Source organism: Phalaenopsis equestris, unplaced genomic scaffold (assembly GCF_001263595.1).
Source record: "Phalaenopsis equestris unplaced genomic scaffold, ASM126359v1 Scaffold000125, whole genome shotgun sequence".
In the NCBI taxonomy this organism is placed as follows: Eukaryota; Viridiplantae; Streptophyta; class Magnoliopsida; order Asparagales; family Orchidaceae; genus Phalaenopsis; species Phalaenopsis equestris.
The window spans coordinates 1,264,429-1,284,893 of NW_018164567.1; the positions used below are offsets into that span (position 1 = coordinate 1,264,429).

The following is a 20,465-nucleotide window of genomic DNA, read 5'->3' on the forward strand; positions in this document are numbered from 1 at the left end:
CATAAGGGTTGGCTTTAAGGCTGCAAGAAAAATTCCATAAGAAATTTATTCGTAAGATGATGAGAAAACTTTGGTAATCTTGTGAATTTAGTTTATACTGCACAATTTATCCATATATTAGATCATACCATTACAATATTTGCAGTGAGCAAATACATATACCAAATATCCAATTTTGTGTACAGATTTAAGTTCAATGATATCACTTATGAGCTCAAAATGCGAGCTACAAGTACTCAAATTAAGGGAAAACATCAACTAATATGATTACACCATTAAAAGCATTGAGTGTTCTACCTGTAGAAAACTGAAAAGATCCAACTTAGCACATGAATTCCAGAAAGGGGGGATTGTTACAGCTACATGGAGTCAACATTTTCAGAAACAACCTTTAAATATGCTGGATTTGCATGTTCTGCATATTTTCATATATTAAGATTTGGATCCTCAGAATAACAATATTTATGTACACTGCCCTGAATTTGATCCCTTCTACAGATTAAACTAAACAGCACATCTCACACTCTTCCCTATATCAACTCAGTCTTTCCTTTCTAAGCTTCTCCAAGTCCTTCATCTTTCTCCACTGCTCCAAAGAGAGGCTTGTTTCGCCTAAGCTTCCCGACAGTAACTGGGCCATAGTGAGCAATCTATAGAGAAAATTGTGAGTATTCAAATTATATGAGGGGAATGCAAAATGGAATTTAGGAAGAAATCCAACAAAACCTGTTGAGGTCATTGTAACCCAAGCTTCGATCTTCTCGCATGGCTGAAACAATTTCATCCTGGAGCATCTGAAAGAAAGCAAATGTGATTTTGATTTCTGAAGGGTCATAGTAAGTGCTATTTGCCTAAATATGTGTGTGTGTGTACCACACAATTTTTATGCATTCATATATAACACCTTAAATTTAATATATAGATCTTATCACTCAAATAGGACACAATGAAGTGAAAGGATTCATGTAGACAATCCCACTGACTGGGATGAAGGCTTGTTGTTGTTTGTATCACACAAATCTTTAGCATCATATCTAAAAATGCCACAAAGACTAACTTTTTAAGAAATTTTGCTGTCATTATGACAATGCTATATAAATATTAAATACATGGGGATTGTGTGGTATCAATGTATTTAAATAGAGTATTCAAACTTAGTATTACTATCAAAATTTAACACTTGATTTCATCATTAAAAACAAAGCATTCATATTTCAAAATTCATTAAAAATTCTGATCTAATAATAAGATTGCATAACCTCTAATTAAAACACATGACTTTCAAATGAATCAGTTACAACAAACAACAAAATTAATTATCTTCAATTACAAAGCAGGATAAAAGAATTATGCTCAAGAATATTATCCTTCCAAAAAAAAAAAAAACTACACAAAATTTCATAGAAATAACACTCATAAGAAACTTTGCTATATGGTTAAAAGATAAATGCGAGCTACATTAGTACCTGTTGCACTTGAGATTCATTAGAGTAGGGAAGAGACCTTACGGTGGCAAGATACCACCTCCAAGCATGCAATTCCTCAGTGCTTGCCTGCTTTACAGAAACAAATGAGGTAGGACGAAAAGGTAAAACTATATCGGCTGGTAATATATTGGATTTGCCCTCAGAGAAAATCAGCATCTGGATGTCGGCAGCCATTTCTATCTTATAATATTCAAAGTCATATTCTACCTGCAATGTGAGTATATATCAATATAAAAACTAAGATAGTATCCTGGTTGCACAAAGATGGGAAAGAAACTCGTTTGAGAAGCAAGTTAAGAATTTGGCATCTAAAGATAGAACTTAATCTAAAGATAGAACTTAAAGATTGTTTTGAAAGGTTACACAATTCGTTGGCACCAATTTTTCAGTAGTTAGACCGTTTACACTTAAAGATTGTTTTGAGGCAACTCTTCGCTATTTCACCTTTCAGATCATTTTCACATCAACTTGGTTACCATTCACTTGATAAATTACACTTGAGAATCAAATCTATATTATTGTTGAAGCTATAGGAAAATCGTTGACCGAATTTTAGAAAACAAAAAGTATTTATAATACTAAACCCACAATAAATTAAAAAATATATATTTTTTCTCGCAATAGGTTCACAATCTCATTTAAAGAAAACTATAGCAGTGCCAAATGAACTCTTTTATCAGCCAACCTTCTTTTTTCCATAGATGCTAACCGGATTTAAATGAGTAATATGTTTAATTAACTCAAATTTACACACGAAATCAACATACAGACAGCAGTAAAATGGTACATTCCAAAACACTATTTGTGTCATCCTTGCTAAAAATTTTGGTGAGGAAGCATTACTCAAGCAAACATGCTTGGAAGAATGCTCAAGGCAGACAAACTATTAAATTTGTATCAACTAATTTTTTCTCTAATTAGGGCAAAAAACAAATATTTATAATTACTCAACTCAATAAATTTTAAGAAATTTGATTTTCTCGCAATAGCTTTAGATTCACTTTTAAAGAAAAATATAGCAGTGCCAAATGAACTCTTAAATTAGCCAACCTTCTTTTTTGCATAGATGCTAACCACATTGAAATGAGTAATATGTTTAATTACCTCAAATTTACACATGAAATCAATATACAAGCAACATGAAAATGGGGACTTTCCAAAAAACTATTGCCATCCTTGCAAAAAATTTGGGCGAGGAAGCATTACTCAAGCGAATAATCCTGGAAGAATACTTGAGCCAGACAAACTATTAAATTTGTATCAACTAATGTTTTTTCTCTAAGTAGGGCCATTTTATTTCTCAAGCCAAAAATTTGAAAGACAGAATTTGCTAGATCACCCCGTGGTTGGAAGTAATTAGAAATAAATACTAATTTCAGACTATAAATTTACGTAAAAGCATTTGAATGTGATGAATAATAAATGAACCTATAGTGGGAAGGGTGTGGTAAGGTTATAGAAGCATTGGCTTTTAAAAGGAAGACAAAACTGTACAAGCAGACAGAATCTCCGTAAGGCAGGATTTAGAATCAAGCAGACAGAATCTCCGTAAGGCAGGATTTAGAATCCTTTTTATGAAAATGCAACATAACTACCATTAAGCCAGATGTCCTACAGCGCCGCTATTTGAAGATAGAAAAAAAGATAATATAAAGTTTATACCGTTTGCCACTCCATCAAATGCTTTAATAAACGAGCATTCTCAAAACCAAGAGAATTGAGAGGCCCAGCTTGCAGATGAGTCTCATCAACAGTCAAGTGTGTACCTTGTGCAAGCTGTAGCACTCCAGTCACCAACCTGATAAAAAAGTTTCAATGAATAGCAGATTAGTAATAATTAAGATTCAAAGCCCGAGCATATCAGCAACAGTGATGGACAAGCACCTTCCCGATTGGTTATCTTTCTTCGGCTGAAGCATGGTTTTGTTGAGATACTCCACAGAGAGGGGAATTACTTTGGAGAAAGGAGAGAGTTTAATAATTGTATTATTAAGTTGATTTCCGAAAACAGATGCACTTTCTCTAGTGAAGCCGGTCAGGTTAAGTGACAGTTTCCCTAGCGCAACCACATCCACTTTATGACGCACCTACTCGAAAAGATGAAATAATAGATCAAAACAGGAGTTATGAAGATGATTCAAGAAAAATGTAGTGAAAGTGCGAAACTTAACGTCGACGATTTCAGAGAAAGCGAATAAACAAAAAAACCAAACAATTTTCAGTTGTTATGTGAGAACCCCTAAATGGAATGAAGCTAAACACTTATAGATCAAGGAGCCTTTTGGCGTATCGGTTGGAATTTTCTTAGAATCTCCAAAGTTAAATGTGCTTGTGTGCGAGCACTTCTGAGAAGTTAAACCAATGGAACAAAATTGTGAAACCATTAAGGCCAAAGCAAAAAAGTACCTTGATGGCTGAGAGTTTGGACTGTTGCAAATAATATCAGAGATTACATTAGGCTGAATATAAGAATATATGCCTGGTGAATGATTCAGGGTTAAGAAAACAGACAAGTACGCGAGTTAATTGGAGAAGATTGTGAAACCCTTTTTAAGTAGAATGAAGCTACACTCTTAAACATAGCAGCATCTTCTGGTGTATTGATTGAAATTTCATAAAAAAAACTCTGAAGTGTGCTTGTGTGGGAGCACAATAATAATAATAATAATAATTGTAAAATAAGAAATTTCATTTATATAACATTTGATTATTAATAAATTATAAGATAGTACATTTAAGGCAGAAGAATATTCAGCTTTGAGGGGTATTTGATTTGAAGTATTAGGGCTTTGGATCGTGAAAGGTGCAAAAGAGGATGTAAAAATTCTAAATTTCATCCAAGAGCAAATGTCATAAATATATTATTTAAATTACTATAATTTCCTATAATGTAATTGAAAAGACCATCATACATTTCAATCTTATTTTGCTTGACGTAGCTTAGTAGTGTAATTACTTTACTGGGTTCTTGGATAACTTATTATGTTATTTTAACAATTTAAGTCTAAGCTTTTGAATGAGCACTAAAATAAAGAATATATATACAGGAGAGGTCAACAATCGAAAAAATAAACTTTTTATTCATTAAATTAAATTACTTTTTTCAATAGCACTTTCATTTTATTTGGATTATACACTATTAGTGATAGAAAGTTTAATTCCACCCGTCTGACCGTCCGCTCCTCAATGAAAATTATTAAATAAACTATTATGTTATTTTACCAATTTTAAGTCTAAGCTTTTAAATGAGCACCGAAAGAGAGAACATCTACAGAAGATGAGGTCAGCAATTGGAAAAATAAATAAACTTTTAATTTATTAAAAAAGAGAGGAAATTGAATATAAATAGAACTTGCACGAGATTTATGAGGACTCGATGGCTACTTGATGAACATGAATGAAATCTGCCATGAGCTTAACACCCGATAAGCTTGAATTTAGTTTTTTATTGACGCTCAGATAATCAAAATTGCAAGTCATAAATAGGCGAAGTGACCAAATGAAATCTCTTTATTTAAAAGCAAATGATGATCACTATGGGTTCATTTTGAATATTCAAATGCATGTAAAAGATAAGTATAGAAATATCATTTTCAAATACCCAACAAGATTTCTACTCACCTTAATTGCCATCAAATCTGCAACATTCACAAACAGACTGAAGGCAAACTCTGACAAATTTAAATGAATCTTTACACACATTAAGATGTTCACACAAATAATCAAATCTAATTAAATTTATGTTTTGCACATGCTTTGCAAAATATTTTTCAACTATAATAGATCAGCTAAAAAAACGTACACGTTTTATATGCTTAGTTCTTTGAAACTTAAATGCCAGCATGTGCTCCTATCAATGATCATAATTTTTAAATATTTGAGATAAGAATATTGTGCAAGGTAATTGCATATTTACACTAAAATCAAATCCACCTCAAGAAATGTGCATGTATTTAAAAATTTACAAAAATATTATTTTTAAGTGCCAAATAAAAAGATATAATAAATTGCACACGCTCTCAATAAGGTTGTCATGTCTATAAGGTAAGAGTGTAAGTCTATACCTTAGTTTGGTCCTCCTTACAGGGATTGAGCTAGTCTGAACCTTCTCCTCATTAAAACTAGAGCCGACAAGATTGATGTTCAGTGATGTTTGAATTGAAGATTTATTTAAATATCAAATACCAATGTTCCATGAATTTCAAATAACACTCCCCATTGATGACCATGTTGATTATCAATCTTAATTGGAAGGATTTATTTATAAACTAAAAAAAATTAAATCATAAAGTGAGATTAAATAGACTCCCTCCGATCAAAATTAATATCATAGTAAAGGCAAAGCCAAGCAAAATTGCCACTAATAGGCTGAGATGTTGCAAAATCTTAATCAACATTCTTGATTGATAACATGAAGTTGCACAGAAAAAAGATGTAAACAGAATCATTACATTGATAAATTGAAAATTTAGACTTCAAATTCAAGAATTAAATTTGATCATATTTTTCTAAGATTGAGTACCATAAAATCATCATTAAAAGCTACTAAAAATGCTAAGAGGCAATCACAAAATCCTAGAAGAAAGTTTTTATGTAGTCTTAAATAAAAAGTACTATAAAATTCTATAAAAAAAGCTACAAAAATCTTTATTAACGGTTGATAATTAATATTAAAGATAAACAGTTCATTATTTAAACTCATGTAATTTTTACTTAAATAACATCCACTAGAAGTAACAGAGAGGAGATGAAGAGAGAAGATAAATTGTGATCCATTATATTTTCCCTTAGATAAGGGGCACGCCCTTTCTTAACACATCACACACACACACACACACTCATGTTGAACATAAATGACTTCGCTATTAAGGAACAAGTAATCTTTGGATACCGAACTCAAACATTAGTGAGTTGGTTGTGCATTCAATTTACTACAGGACTAGAGGACTAGGCTTTGAGACCAGGAATTGTGTAGTAAAAAATTCTGATCCTAGACATTTGACAGAAAAGCATCAATAAATTACTTGTATAATAATACAGTATTTATTCACAAGACCAACCATCAAATGTGTTTAAGAACAACGGTCATAAGTTTGCGTTACTAAAGACATTCTATCAGATTGTCACAAATTCTCAACAATATATCACCCAGGAAAGAAAAAATGTAGCGTACCCTAGATAAGAGATGCAACAATAAGAACTGTGCTGCTACTGTGTCGTTGCCTAGAAGTGCTGCAAGATGCACTAGCAAAGATTCTCGGATATCCCTCATCACGTTAGGAAGTGGCTGCATGCGCGTCATTAAGAAAAAATTAGAAACAAGAACAAATATTTAACAAGAAATAAAAAACTGGATATTAAACATAAAAACAGTACACACTCAGTCTTTACCAACAGCTCTCGGCAGAAACTATATTCGATAAATAGAAATAGAGATATTTACGTACAAATCACCCAATTTTTATATATTTACATATCTACTAACAAAATTTTACATTTATACCACCCGCATCTTTCATATCACATAAAAAATATCACTATTTTAACTGTTCGAAAATATACTACATTTTTTTATGCTTAGACACTTAAATACATAAGAATTGAATTTTATGCATATAAATCTACAATAGGAATATCAACATTCACCTGCAGTGTAAGTGAACCAGAGAGAAAATCTTGAACAGCAAGCTTTCTGGATACTAAACAATGAAGACGTGGTACCTGGTTGAAAATTATGTATGACAAGGCAAATTTAGTTGAAGTAGTGGTAAAAAGAATTGCGGACTGATACCTGCATTTATTTGAAAGACTCGTCCAATATGGAAACTATTACAGAATACTAGTTTTCATATAGAACAACGGGGACAAAAAGATTGGTTAAGATCAAAGCAAATAAAAAGAAGGGCATTATGCAACCTTGCCACAATCCTTTGTAGCTCGAGTGATGGCGGAAGCTAGTATTTTGGAGGTTTTTTAAGATAAAATCTGGATTGATATGGAGAAAATTGACTACTGCAAAAAAAAAGTTTTCAAAAGGATGTCATTCTAGTACGATAAGTATCAAATTCTAGACAACACTTCTCCTCGTGGGAAAGTAGCTTCACTCTTAATTATATGGATACCTTTGGACATTCCAGTGCGAGTTGATCCTAATGGCTTTACTACTAAAAAGGACCGCCCTTCCAATAGCTCTTAACAGAATGTTTCATTTTTATAATTAGTTCCCAAACTTAAGGATCTTAGGATTCATTTTTCCTATACCCTTTACCTCATCATACTATTAAAGAGTCCTCTGCTCAGTTGATAAGGTTAATAACTCCATCAAATACTACCCGTAACAATAGAGACAACAATTTGAATCATTCCTCAAGTGATGCTGTGCTCATAACTTCAGATTTAAAACCTCATAAGAAATTTATTATATATGATAATGATGCTCCCCTTCCAAATGTGGACTTCTTTTTACCTTCCTCGAAAACAGTATGAAGGGGAGAAAGTAAAGCTTCATAAAAGTGCGAAATAGATGAGATCTTAAAAATGTATAAAATAAGATCCATCTGATAGGGGCCAACTATGGTTAATTGTTACCCAATCCAACGCCTTCTGGTTGTATGTTGAGTGAGAAAAATACATGAAAATATGTCTAAACACTTGTCTTCATTTTATGTCGTTTTACATATATTGCATAATTGTTTGTTTTTTGTGCAGAAAAGCCCTTTTCAGGAAGAACGGGTGAAAATCACTAGAGCATGGTGATGTCATGCCCAATACCTAGGAGTTATGCTAATTTTTGGCAACAACAATTAACAGCTTTTGAGAAGATTGGCTGAATGCCTTTTTCCTTTGCTTTCATTCCAATAAATAATAATATGTACAATCTATTTTATTTTTACAATCTATTTTATGTAACCTAATACATATTCATAATCTAAATATATTCAGCTATAAGGAAAGAATTTATACAATTAATAGGAGACAAAAATTGGAAGCAATTTAAATAAGGAAACTCCTAATTATAGGAAACTCCTAATTCTAGCTGCCTGATTTCTGTCATTCTTGATTGATATCCCCCTCAAATTGTTATTGATTAATAGAGAAGCATCAATTTGCCAACAAGAAACTGTGACACTGCCGAAAAAGAGCCTTGTATATCAGTCATTTGAATGTCAAAAAAGATATGAGGAAGAGATATAACACCATAAGCATAAGCTTCTCGAATAGAATGACAGTCCACTTTAATGTTTTCCATGTGCTCATGAAAGACAAGATTAGCATTAATCTGGATAGCACTAGTATTATCTGCATAAAGAGAAGTAAACTCAAGTTAAGAAAAACCAAGCTCAACCAACAAACCCGTAGTCAAATGATCTTAGAATAAGCAGAGAACATAACACGTATTCAGACTCATTAGAAGACTTAGACACTCGATCTTGTTTCTTACTCTTCCAAGAAATTAAAGAGTTGCCGAAAAACATACACCAACCAATAATAGATCGATGTGTATCAAAACAACCAGCCCAATCAGCATGATTGTAGGTTGTTAAGCGAATAGGAGACTCCGCAGAGAGGAACAAATCACAATGAGAAGTACATTTCAAATGCCTAACAATACGTCGAACTGCAACTAAATGAAGAAGTGTATGTGCTTGCATAAATTGAGAACCTTGTTGCACAACAAATGAAATATCAAGACGTATAATAGTCAGATAATTGAGACTCCCAATAAGTTATCGATACAGAGATGAATCAGATAGAAAGTCACCGTCATTCCGTTAATATTGAACATTTACTTCCAAAGGAGTATCAATAAAACGACCCTTATGGAGACCAGCAAAAACAATGAGTTCCTTAGTATAGTTATGTTGATGAAGAAAAGTACCAATGGGAGAAGAGTGAACCACAAGACCTAAGAAATAAGTTAAAGACCTCAAATCCTTCATATGAAAAAAACCCTGAAGACGCTCCTATAACTGAGACATCAATTGAGTATCAGATCTTAAGATGACAATATCAACATAAATTAATAACAAAATAATTTTCTTGTCAGTCTTGCAAAGAAACAATGAAAAATTATATTGACTTTGAATAAAAGATAAGCTAAGAAGAGCACTGCAAAACTTTTCAAATCAAGCCCATGGAGTATGTTTCAAACCATATCCAAACTATTTGAGCTTACAAACATCATATGAGGGTGTAGAAAACAGGCCTGGAGGAGTCCTATAGATATCATTCTTGAGGTCCCCATGCAAAAATACATTCTTATTGTGCAGTTCTAAGTCAATGTGGTTTTTTTCGAGTAATCAACTTTTCTTGCTTCTATTTAGTGTGGTTTTTCTGTCTTCTGATGTAGTGTTGTGTAGTTCTTGGCCAAGCATTAAGCATCTAGGGGTTGTTTCATATTTTGGTAGCCAATTTTAATCAGGATTTATATAAGATTTATGCTAAATCCCACAGAATGAGTAACCCCAAGCATTAAGCATCCCAGAGATCCTTAAATCCTGTTTACAGCTAAATTAACCTTTTTCATGAATAGGTAAGTTGACATATATGCATATAAAAATTAAAGTTTAGGTATTAAATATGTAATTATTTACATAGGAATTGTGTGGTATGTATGCAAATTTTTTTTGTATATTTAACATATAAATTTTGCTATTTATGTTACTGTTCAAAAAAAGAATTTGGTTGGGCTAGTTCGCTACATGAGACCATGCGAGCTCAAAAATATCTAAGGGCATTTACATACATCTAATCTGCAATTGACTTCATCTTGTTCTGATCCACATCTACGTCGTCTCCACTAATAACGTGTCCAAGAAAAGCCACACTTGTAAGCCAAATTTCACATTTATAAAATTTGGCGTAAAGTGTATTCTTCTTCAAAATCTGTAGCACAACATGCAAATGATCTCCATGACTAACTTTATTCCTCGAATACACCAAAATATCATCTATAAAGACAATCACAAAAGTATCCATAAATTGTCATTAAGACCCTATTCATCAGATCCATGAAACTGTTGGAGCATTTGTCAGTCCAAATTGCATCACCATGAATTCATAGTGTTAATATCTAGCACTAAAAGCGATATTCGCTGTCTTCTTCTCTAATCCTCAGTTAGTGATACCTCAGATTAATCTTTGAAAATATAGAAGCCCTTTCCAACTGATCAAAAAAGGCATCAATCCTTGGCAATGCATACTTATTTTTAACTGTGAGTTTATTTAACTCCCTGTAGACAATACACATCCTGAAGCTCCGATTTTTCTTCTTCACAAATAGCACTGGAGCTCGCCAAAGTGAGCTGCTAGGTTTGATAAACCCTTTATAAAGTAAATCCTGCAGTTGGCTCTTCAGCTCCTACAACTATTTAACTCTCATTATGTAAGGTACCTTGGATACAAGCTCAGAACCTGGTAAGAGCTCAATACTGAAATCAATCTCTCGCATAAATCATCTAGAAGCACCCCAAGATATTCTCTTACCACTGAAATATCACTCAGACTTTGCACTTCCTTGGAAGTATCTGCTACCTGAGTAAGTAAACCCCGACTTAAATGATTCAACAATTTGCAAGGTTTCATACAGATAATTAACATAGATGTCCGCCCCTGTCACCAAAAAAATTAACTTTTATCTCCCTAGTTATATTTATTTTAATAATTTTCTTATTGTAATCAATAGTGACAATTTCAGACATCCAATTCATGCTTAAAATCACCTCAAACTCCACCAAAAGCTACACAATAAGATGGGCATTAAAATCCTTTCCACCAATCATAAGCTTCATCTCACAAGATTGATCAACTTTCAGAAAAGAGTCATTTGGCATTCTAGCCGATAATATCAAAGACATAGAATAGCATTCAAATGCATCAATTTAGCCAGTTCATCAATTATAAAACAATGTGATGCTCCTGAATCAAAAAGTAATATCAGTCTAGTCGGAAGATAAATGATACATATCATTAAAATCACCGCATTAAATATTTATAGTTGTTTTTATTAATAATTAAATTCCAACTTGTTTTATGTATGATGTGACATGGATCATATGATGCTTAGAGTGTACTGATTGAAATTATTAAAAGTAAAACATATATGTGATAACGTCAGAGTGGTCCTTAACTTCCTGCTGCGATAATGCATGCACTTTGGGCTAAACATTATATTGAGTCTGTCATGCACTTGGCACCGACCCTGAAGATTCAGTTGCCTTTAGTCTATCATAGCTCATCTGAGGTGGTGCAGTATTGTTTCTATAATTTGCTGGAGCCTTTTGACTCAATTTAGGGCAATTCTTCGCCATGTGTCCTAGCTGGTGGCACCTGAAACAAGTATTCGATCCAGATAGACACACTCTTGTGAGACCTTCCATATTTATCACATTTTCTTCGCTTCAAACAGAGTGTCAACGTTGTTGAATCTTGCCTTCTTAGCATTTGTACCAGCTGACTGAAATGATCATCTCCGAGAACTCTACGAAAATCTGGATCTCTCTGAATTTATTCTCTTTTGAATGTCCCTCCTCCTTTGAGTAGCCTCTAGATCCAGCTCAATCCTCCTCACTCTCCACCAGAACAGAGTAATCATTGATTCTAAGAGGAATCAATGGCTTCCAAATCACATCCAGATAAAAATCAGTGACAATTCTTCTCTGCATTTGAAATCAACTAAGACACATGTCTTGAAAGCATGGTGAATTCAGCTTCATACTACATAATCGAATGATCACCCCGTACCAATCTGATAAAATTATCTTCCTCCGGGAGGAGAGTGGTACGAACCAATCTTTAAAGGAACTCACAAACTTGTCCCCACTAAATCAAGTGACTGGCTCTACCTGCCCACGCCACCATCTCTCTGTTTCTCCCTCCAATGCAAATGTAGTTAGTGTAATCATCCTCTTTGGAGGAGAAGGCAATCCATCTATGATCTTCTCCACTCTCAGCAGTCAATTTCAGCATCCACTGGACATCCTTCTCCAGAAAAGAGAGGTTCGTATCCTGAATTTATTTCAGGTACTTGTCCATCTGCATTTACAGTAATCTAGCCCAAGTCTCAAAGTTCTCTTCTCTTCTCTTTCTTCGTCTAGGGCACAAATTTGTCTTATGCACGAAATCGGGGATTTCTCCTCTCTTCTTCTCTGCATCAAAGTTGCTCTCCTACGATTTCTTCTATTTCGAATGAGAAGTGTGGAAGAATTTGGTGATATTTATTATGATGGGATGCATCTTCTCTAACTTTCGGCACCTTTTATTATTTTTCTTTCTTTCTTTTTTTTTATTCTTTTACTAAAATTTTAGTTATTATAGCAATATTGGGTCATTGTATGTCATTAATTTAAATTTATCTTTTTTGGACCAATTGGATCTTTCATATTGATTTAATGCTCTGCCTAATAATTTCATTTTGATTAATGATAATTCCTCCCTAATTAAAAAAATACTAGTTTGTATATGAGAAAATGACCTACTAGAGGAGAGATTGTTTCAAATAGTAGGTAAGCCAAATGGCAAACATGAAAGCAAATTGGCGGAATCTCTAGTTAGTGATTGATGTAGGTCCCAAAAGAAATCTAATTCATCCAATGACTCAAAAGGATAATTTTAAACAAAATGGTGGCAAGACATTTTTTCTTTTCAATAGAAGAAATAAAAGCTTGAAATCCAAGGAAAGTATGAGTCCAAAAGAAGTAAAAAAATAAAATATATACACCAATAATCAAGCTTATTTTCAATTGAAAAAGTTTAAGCCTATGAGTAAGTGCTCGAACTAAGTCTCAAAAGAAGCTTAATTCATCTGAAGGCTTGAAAGATTAATTTTGAACAAATTGGTGACAACATTTTTTAAATTTACAATAGAAGAAATAAGCTTGATATGTTAGGGAAAGCGTGATTCCAAAAGGAGATGAAACTAAGCTAGATACACCAATAATCAAGCTTATTTTCAATCGAAAAAGTTTAAGCCTGCAAGTCAACCACTTTGCATTTTTATACCAACATACCGTCCAGCTTTTTGACGTATAGCTAAAGCCAATACTCTTATGTGTCATGATAATCTCTCCCCCTGATGGAAGTCTCCAAATCAACTATCATTTACCCTCAGATGGAAGCCTATTAAATATCATGCATCAACAGCCACTCAACTATATGGAGGCTTTCTTAGATTCATCCGCTCTTAAGCTTTCTTCAGCGATGATAGAAAACAGCAAAAAATTTTAAGACTAAAAAACTATATGAACCACTATATGTAGCCAAATTATAAGGTTTAATACCACTCGTCAAGGAGTATGGAACCAAAGATAAATCAAAATTTAAAATGATGCGCTAAATACACTAAGGGTCAAACAGATAGTCAACCAAAAAACATAACAACACTGTAATATGTTCAGTTTTCATCAATTTTAATTTATTATTATTTTTTTTTGTATAATAGATTTGGTATGAACATTTGTAGATTGAATAATATATATATATATACATATATATTTGAAGTATAAATAAATAAGAAAATTGAATAAATTTTATTAGAAAAAATTGAGCTTTGAACCTAGTATTTTATAAAGTAGTGTATCCCAAAATTTTAGATTTCAAAATATATAAGGAATTAAGCATTATATTGTTCTCATATATTTTTTCTGTAATAAGCTTAGCAAAATTAAATATATTTAAGAAATTAAAATGATGAAAATTAAAAAAATATATATGTTTATAGAAAAAAGAAAAAAGCAAAAGATTAAGTAAAAGCAAAAAGCATCAAAGGATAAAGTGGGAATTATATTTAAATGCATTAATTCAATTTGACAATTTAAATTAGGATTATATTTAAAACATCAAAATCATTATAGAAAAATAAAAATTAATTAAATATTTAAATTCACTGTAACCATATAATTAGTCTAGCATGTTTTAAAAATTTTCAAAAAGTTCAATATATATTTCAAATACTTTAAAGAAATCAGATGGAAATTAAATAAAATAAATTTATCAATCAACTGAAAGAAATCATCCCTTTGATACTAGTTGAGAATGCTATTGCACTAGAGAGAGAAAATAAACAATGTTTGAAGAAAAGAAAAATATATATATTCTATCAATACAATATTTTAGACAATGTCCCTGAGATGACTTCTTAAAATAAAAATATGAATGTCTAAAAATTTTAATAAATGAAAATATTAAAATTTAATCATTTTTAACAGCATACATATTAAAATATATACCCAAAATTTATGTAGAACTTACAATATAACCTAATATGTTGTTTAAATTATTATTATATGAAAAAATCATTTGAATTACATAAGTGACAGGAGAGAATATGCTTATAGAACAAGGTGACTTAATGAAAATAGATACCAAAAAATTATGACTTGTCAAAAATTTTTTGTCACAAACTGGATATTTTTATATCTACTTCGATAACATTTTAAAAATTTTGTTGTTTGATGGTTCTTGTTTGGATGATAATTTAGAATTGTTTATAAGAAAGAAAAAAATATGATTGTATAATCCAAACTTCTATTACTGCTAGAAAAATTTGAAACAAACTAGTCAAGTCGTGACAAACTCAATATTACTCCACTCAACATACTTTTCATCTAGTTAATATGAGAACAAATCGATTTCTCACACATTAATATGACATTTACTCTACTAGGTGAACTATGTACATAAGACTAGCAACAGCATTTAGGTGGGTCAACCCAAGTCATCTCCGCATCATATTTTAGCTATAAGCCAATTAATCATTGTCCTACTTTAGAAAATAGCTCCAGTCAAACTTCGACACTAGAACCATAGGCACAGATGTATTGCTTGTGTAAAAATAGATGGTTGACAAAATCAAATATTTTATATGAATATAAACTCATTCCTATCGTTTCCATATAAAATCGCTACTTATGTTTTTATTACATGGAATTAAAAGGTGCTTAAACTATAACTAACTAATATAATAAAAAACAAAATAGAAAAAAATTATCACAACGAGTTTCATGCTCATTGTATATAACAAAACATCAAAATGAGAATTTAAAGCATATAAGAACTTAAATGTGCTGTTTTTTAAGCAACAAAAGTATAGAAAATAATACATTTCAACAAACACAAGTTAGAAGTGATGCACAAAGCGCTGACCTTGCACAAAGGGAGCTGATTTGACACATCTTCCATGAGGTCAAATGATGAATCATCAGTCTCACTTACATGAACAAGTTCAGGATCAAAAGTGTAAATTCCTATAAACTCGAACACATCATTCAATTTCAAATGACTCTCGGGCAAGTCATATGCCTGCACAAATGCAATGCTAGGTAATAATCAAATAAAATTAGAGGCACAAGTAAGAACTCAAACACCTCATTCAAAATGACTAAAGCGACTAGTATGTTATATGTTGCTACAAATTCAATTATAGCTAATAATGGTAGGAAAGAGACGGTATCACAGGCAGACAATTAGTGTATAAAGAGAGTAACATCAAAATATAAAATGAAAAAAAATAAGGCTCACCTTAACTAAGCATAAAAAGGAGTCATCTTCAGGTTTACTCTTCTCAAGCATACTGCCCTGCAACACTGGTTCTCCCACCACTGACTGACGTGGCTGAAAAATATATTCATCCTCCCTCTGCAAAAAAAAAAAATAATTACAGGTTATCATCTGTTTGGCAACTTAGTTCCTAAAGAAAAAGAGTTACAATTCATTCCAGAATGCAGTTAGAAGATTCTTTGTGTTATAATTGATCGAAAAAGTTATCAATTTAAACAAGTTATAATTAAACACAAGAAACAATAAAAATAGTACAGAAAATAACAGAATCATATCTGTAATTGTGGAATGGAGTCTATAACAGCTTAACAAAAGAAGACTAATTCAAATAAATGATAAAAATTTAAAGGGGCATTTGCATGCACAGCACACAATTCGTATGCATTAACATATATCACGCCTAGACTTTCATATTTACACACATAACACTCAAATGTTTAATACCATCAAAAATAGCACAATTGCCACTTTTTAAAAGTGAAATCCACCTTTCCATGCATGAGTTTAAAGAACCAAAGTGCTGTATGCGCATATGAAAGTTTAGGTGTGAGATATGTAAATACATAAGTATTGTGTGATATGTGGGTCAATCCCCTGCATGCCAGCCAGATGAAAAAACCATCACAAAACTAAAAGAAAATACAAAGAAATTTGCCTCAAATCCTGAAAAACAAAATTCTCAAAAGGTAAAGGTTTTTCATAGCTAAATTAAAAACTTGGCTGCCTTAAACTACCTGCTTCTTGGAGCATGTGGAGTCCATATCATCTAGTACCTGCCAGATATTGCAATTGTTAAAGTAGAAATCTAAAAACCAACAGTAGGTGTCTGAAAGGGTAGAGAATCACATTCAGTTCCATGGAATCATGATTTGCATCTCTCATCCGTTTTTCTCTTTGTTGGGAAGCATCATCTTCAACATAGTTGTTTTGAACTTGAGGTGCAGCATCCAAAATCCATGAATTGTGTCCTGGAACCTAGGAGTAAGATGAAAACAAATATTAATTGATTAATTTTTATTTATTTTCATCCATTAAGTTCTTAAACTTAACAGAAAACCGAAAGTTTAGTGAGCTGAAAGGTTAGCTACAGATCAGCGAGGGAGATAGAGAGATTAAGAAAAGGAAAGCTATAGGGAAAAAATTTAGGAAGATTTAGATACATGCCACTCATTCGCTTTAAGGTGTTTTTCATGAACTTAATACATATTAAAATTATTAGTTTTAACACCTACTCTTAATACAATCCTTAAAATTTATCTAAAATTTAAAAAATATATATATTTTTTATAAGATGTAAATATTTCAAACTATAAATTCCTAAAATATTCTCACTTTTAATACAATACATCACTAACTTTAATTTCTATGATTTATATTGATGGTACTATTTTAGCTCAAGTTGTAAGAGTCAATGGACTGAATAAGACCTTCAATATAATCTGCAACTGAAATAGTTCCCTCGCAAATAATCAGAGAACAATTTTAATCTGTATCTCTTTACAAATCTAGCACCTGAATTTTTATATTTAATTGCATAGCACTCAAATCTATAAATCACATCAAAATATCATTAAAATCCATTTATCTAAAATAAAAGATGCCTTTTAATTGCAGACCATGTCCATGCTTTGATGTGACTCAAAACAAAAATGATATATAAACAAATATAAAAATCTATATGTTAAATATGTAATTACACGAAATTTTGTCATAGATATGTAAATTCACTTGATAATTATTACTTAAAATGACAAAACTTTGTTTTAAGGAAACATCTTGCTTTTAATGTAAAAAATTGCATTGTATGTCAAAATTTGTTCTAATTGAAAATATTGTTTCCATGCTTTCTTTTCTGTATAATTTTTTATTATGTAGAATTAACTCATGCAACGAACAAGCTCACTGAATTATTAAGGCACTCAACTATGTAACATGCATGCTTGATTTTTGCTTTTGTGAATTTGTATTTACATATCTAACACCTAAAATTTGATATTTACATTTATACACTTTGGTGTCGTGAACCTACGAATGAGGTGAACTTTATTAAGAAGAAAACTGTAGTGATATTTTTGATGTGATGTTAAGGATTAGAGAGTTATGCATGTAAATATGAAATTTTAAGAGTTAGATATGTAAATACATTAGAATTGTATGGTATGTATCTAATGCACCTTTCATTTTTTAGTATCCCCCTTTATTGGTTTTCTATAAATATATATAATTAGTGTCATTTTAATAGATTTTTAGGCTAATAAAATTTATGTAATTTTATTTACATTTTTTCTCATTTATTTTAGAATTCAACCACCACTAAAACGGCAAAATTTTTAACAAAGACAAACTGACAAACTTGTCAATAAAAATTAACACAAAAATTTAAAAGAGGGACATACACATACATGGCGTATAACTCTAATTTACACATCTCACATCAAAACTTTCATATTTGCAGACGTAACATTCAAATCTTTCATATAACATCAAAAAAAAAGAAAAAAAAAACACCATCACCACATTTTAAAAGTGAAATACATTTTTTAGTGAATATATTTAAAGCACCAAAGTGCTATGTTATGAAAGCATAGGCACTATATAAGAATTGTATGCTACTTATGTAAATTTCCCTTTAAAAAAAAGGCCTTAGCTTTTATAAAAAGCCATAAAAAACCTTCTCAAATTTTGCAAGAGAAAAGCTTGGTACAACTTTAATGCTCATTTCAAATGTAGCAAGAAAATAAAAATAACGACAGAATCAATAAACCATAAATCAGTACAAACACATTATCAACAATATTTGGGCTACTTTGAGATACAATGCATTCTAAAGGTGGCTAACCTTTTAAACCAATATAACTTCACATAAACTACTAATGCATGCATATTGCCTCTGCTAAAATTAATTTGCATATCCCATCATTAATAATGAGCTGCAAAACATCATCATTTAAAGGAAAACTAATCCTACAGTCACTATGCCGTGACTAAGTTTAGATAACATTAAACATTAAAAATGAAATAAACTATATTGACATTTATAGTAAAATGAAATGATGGTCAAACTGAAACTGGAATGGAAACTACTGAAACCAAAACTCCGTTAGGAGATCTGAAACCATTACTGCAAACAATAAATTCAGACGATAAATGAGCAGATTTCAGAATAAGAGCTTGGCTGCATAATACGTACAGGAACACAAACAAAAAGCCGGCGCTCCCAAAGATAAGATTGACAAGATGAAGGCATCGGTCGGTACGCAACATCAGTAAACTTGTTTGTACTCCAAGTAGAACCATCCTTTATGAAAGAGCATATTTTCAGGATAAACCAGTCGTTAACCAAAGCAAACATTGAAAAATCAAAAAATAAAAATCATGCCTTGAAAGCCCCAATGTACAGCTCGTTTCCAAGCATATCTTGCACCATCCCCCTGAAGCGCACCAGTGTGTTGGGCCTCATCCATGTAAGACTCGATTTATCAAGGATCGGAACCTGATTTAATTTCAAACAAATAAAAGAAAAACAAATGACATGAGCAACAAATGGGAAACCAAAAATCTTTTAGCTTCCATCTAAATGTCAAATGTTAATCGTATAGTAAAATACAATTCAAAATAAGATTAGGGCAAAAAATCGTTAATATACATCAGATAAATACGTTTAACCAAAATGGCGATTGAGTTTAGGGCCGTGTGAAAGATCAAGACTTTCACATAATAGGAAATAAATCTAGGGCTTAATTATACCTTTGAAAGGCCGTTTTCTTCAAAAAGAAACTTGCGGAATAAATCGACGGCGCCCCAATCCTTGCCACAGAGCGGCGCAACTGGATCGACGTCCTGCGACGTCGAAACCGCCTTCTCGAATGTAAGCCGCACCGCTCCATGCGGGTTCTGGAGGCAGTCGTAGGGCAGCCCAACCATCTCTCTCTCTCTCTCTCTCTCTCTCTCTCTGGGCTCCTGAATCTTGGCGGGAGGGAGATAAATTAGCGCCGTTCCCGCCAAAAATACACCAAGGTTCCGGGACTAGGGCATTTCCCGCCAAAAAAGCACAGGGGAAAGGGCTTGTGATCGTTTATGCGGAACGGTGTATCGGGAGAAAATATTAGATCAGTAAAACGCCGTATACAGCTATAACGCCGTATAGAGAGCTATATATTTATATTTTTTTAAAAATATATATATAAATCATACCATCAAATATATTTTCTAAAAATAAAAAAAATAAAAACAAAACATTCTAAAAAAAATAAAAATAAAAAGGAGACAGACCTTAATCATCTCAATAAGGTTAACACAATAATACTGAAAATGATATAACCTGACTTCAAGTCATCGTAGATCAAATATTTGAAACATGTTTGAAGGCTTTGATCTTTTGATTAGAATGCTAAACGATAACAAAATTTGTAATGCTTATAG

General features: G+C 32.0%; 1 protein-coding gene across 1 annotated transcript; it reads right to left on the reverse strand.

The window, feature by feature from the left end:
• Positions 1 to 273: 273 nt before the first annotated feature.
• LOC110021268 (mini-chromosome maintenance complex-binding protein) lies at positions 274 to 20,151 on the reverse strand. Its single transcript, XM_020719699.1, has 14 exons — positions 19,791 to 20,151; positions 19,423 to 19,536; positions 19,234 to 19,341; positions 16,890 to 17,018; positions 16,778 to 16,816; positions 16,005 to 16,121; positions 15,630 to 15,785; positions 7,134 to 7,208; positions 6,661 to 6,774; positions 3,372 to 3,574; positions 3,150 to 3,285; positions 1,467 to 1,694; positions 727 to 794; positions 274 to 650 (listed from the first exon to the last, which is right to left on the reverse strand). The coding sequence occupies exons 1-14, from the start codon at positions 19,965 to 19,967 to the stop codon at positions 536 to 538; spliced, it is 1,779 nt and encodes a 592-aa protein (XP_020575358.1). The 5' UTR covers positions 19,968 to 20,151; the 3' UTR covers positions 274 to 535.
• Between the last annotated feature and the right edge of the window lie 314 nt (positions 20,152 to 20,465).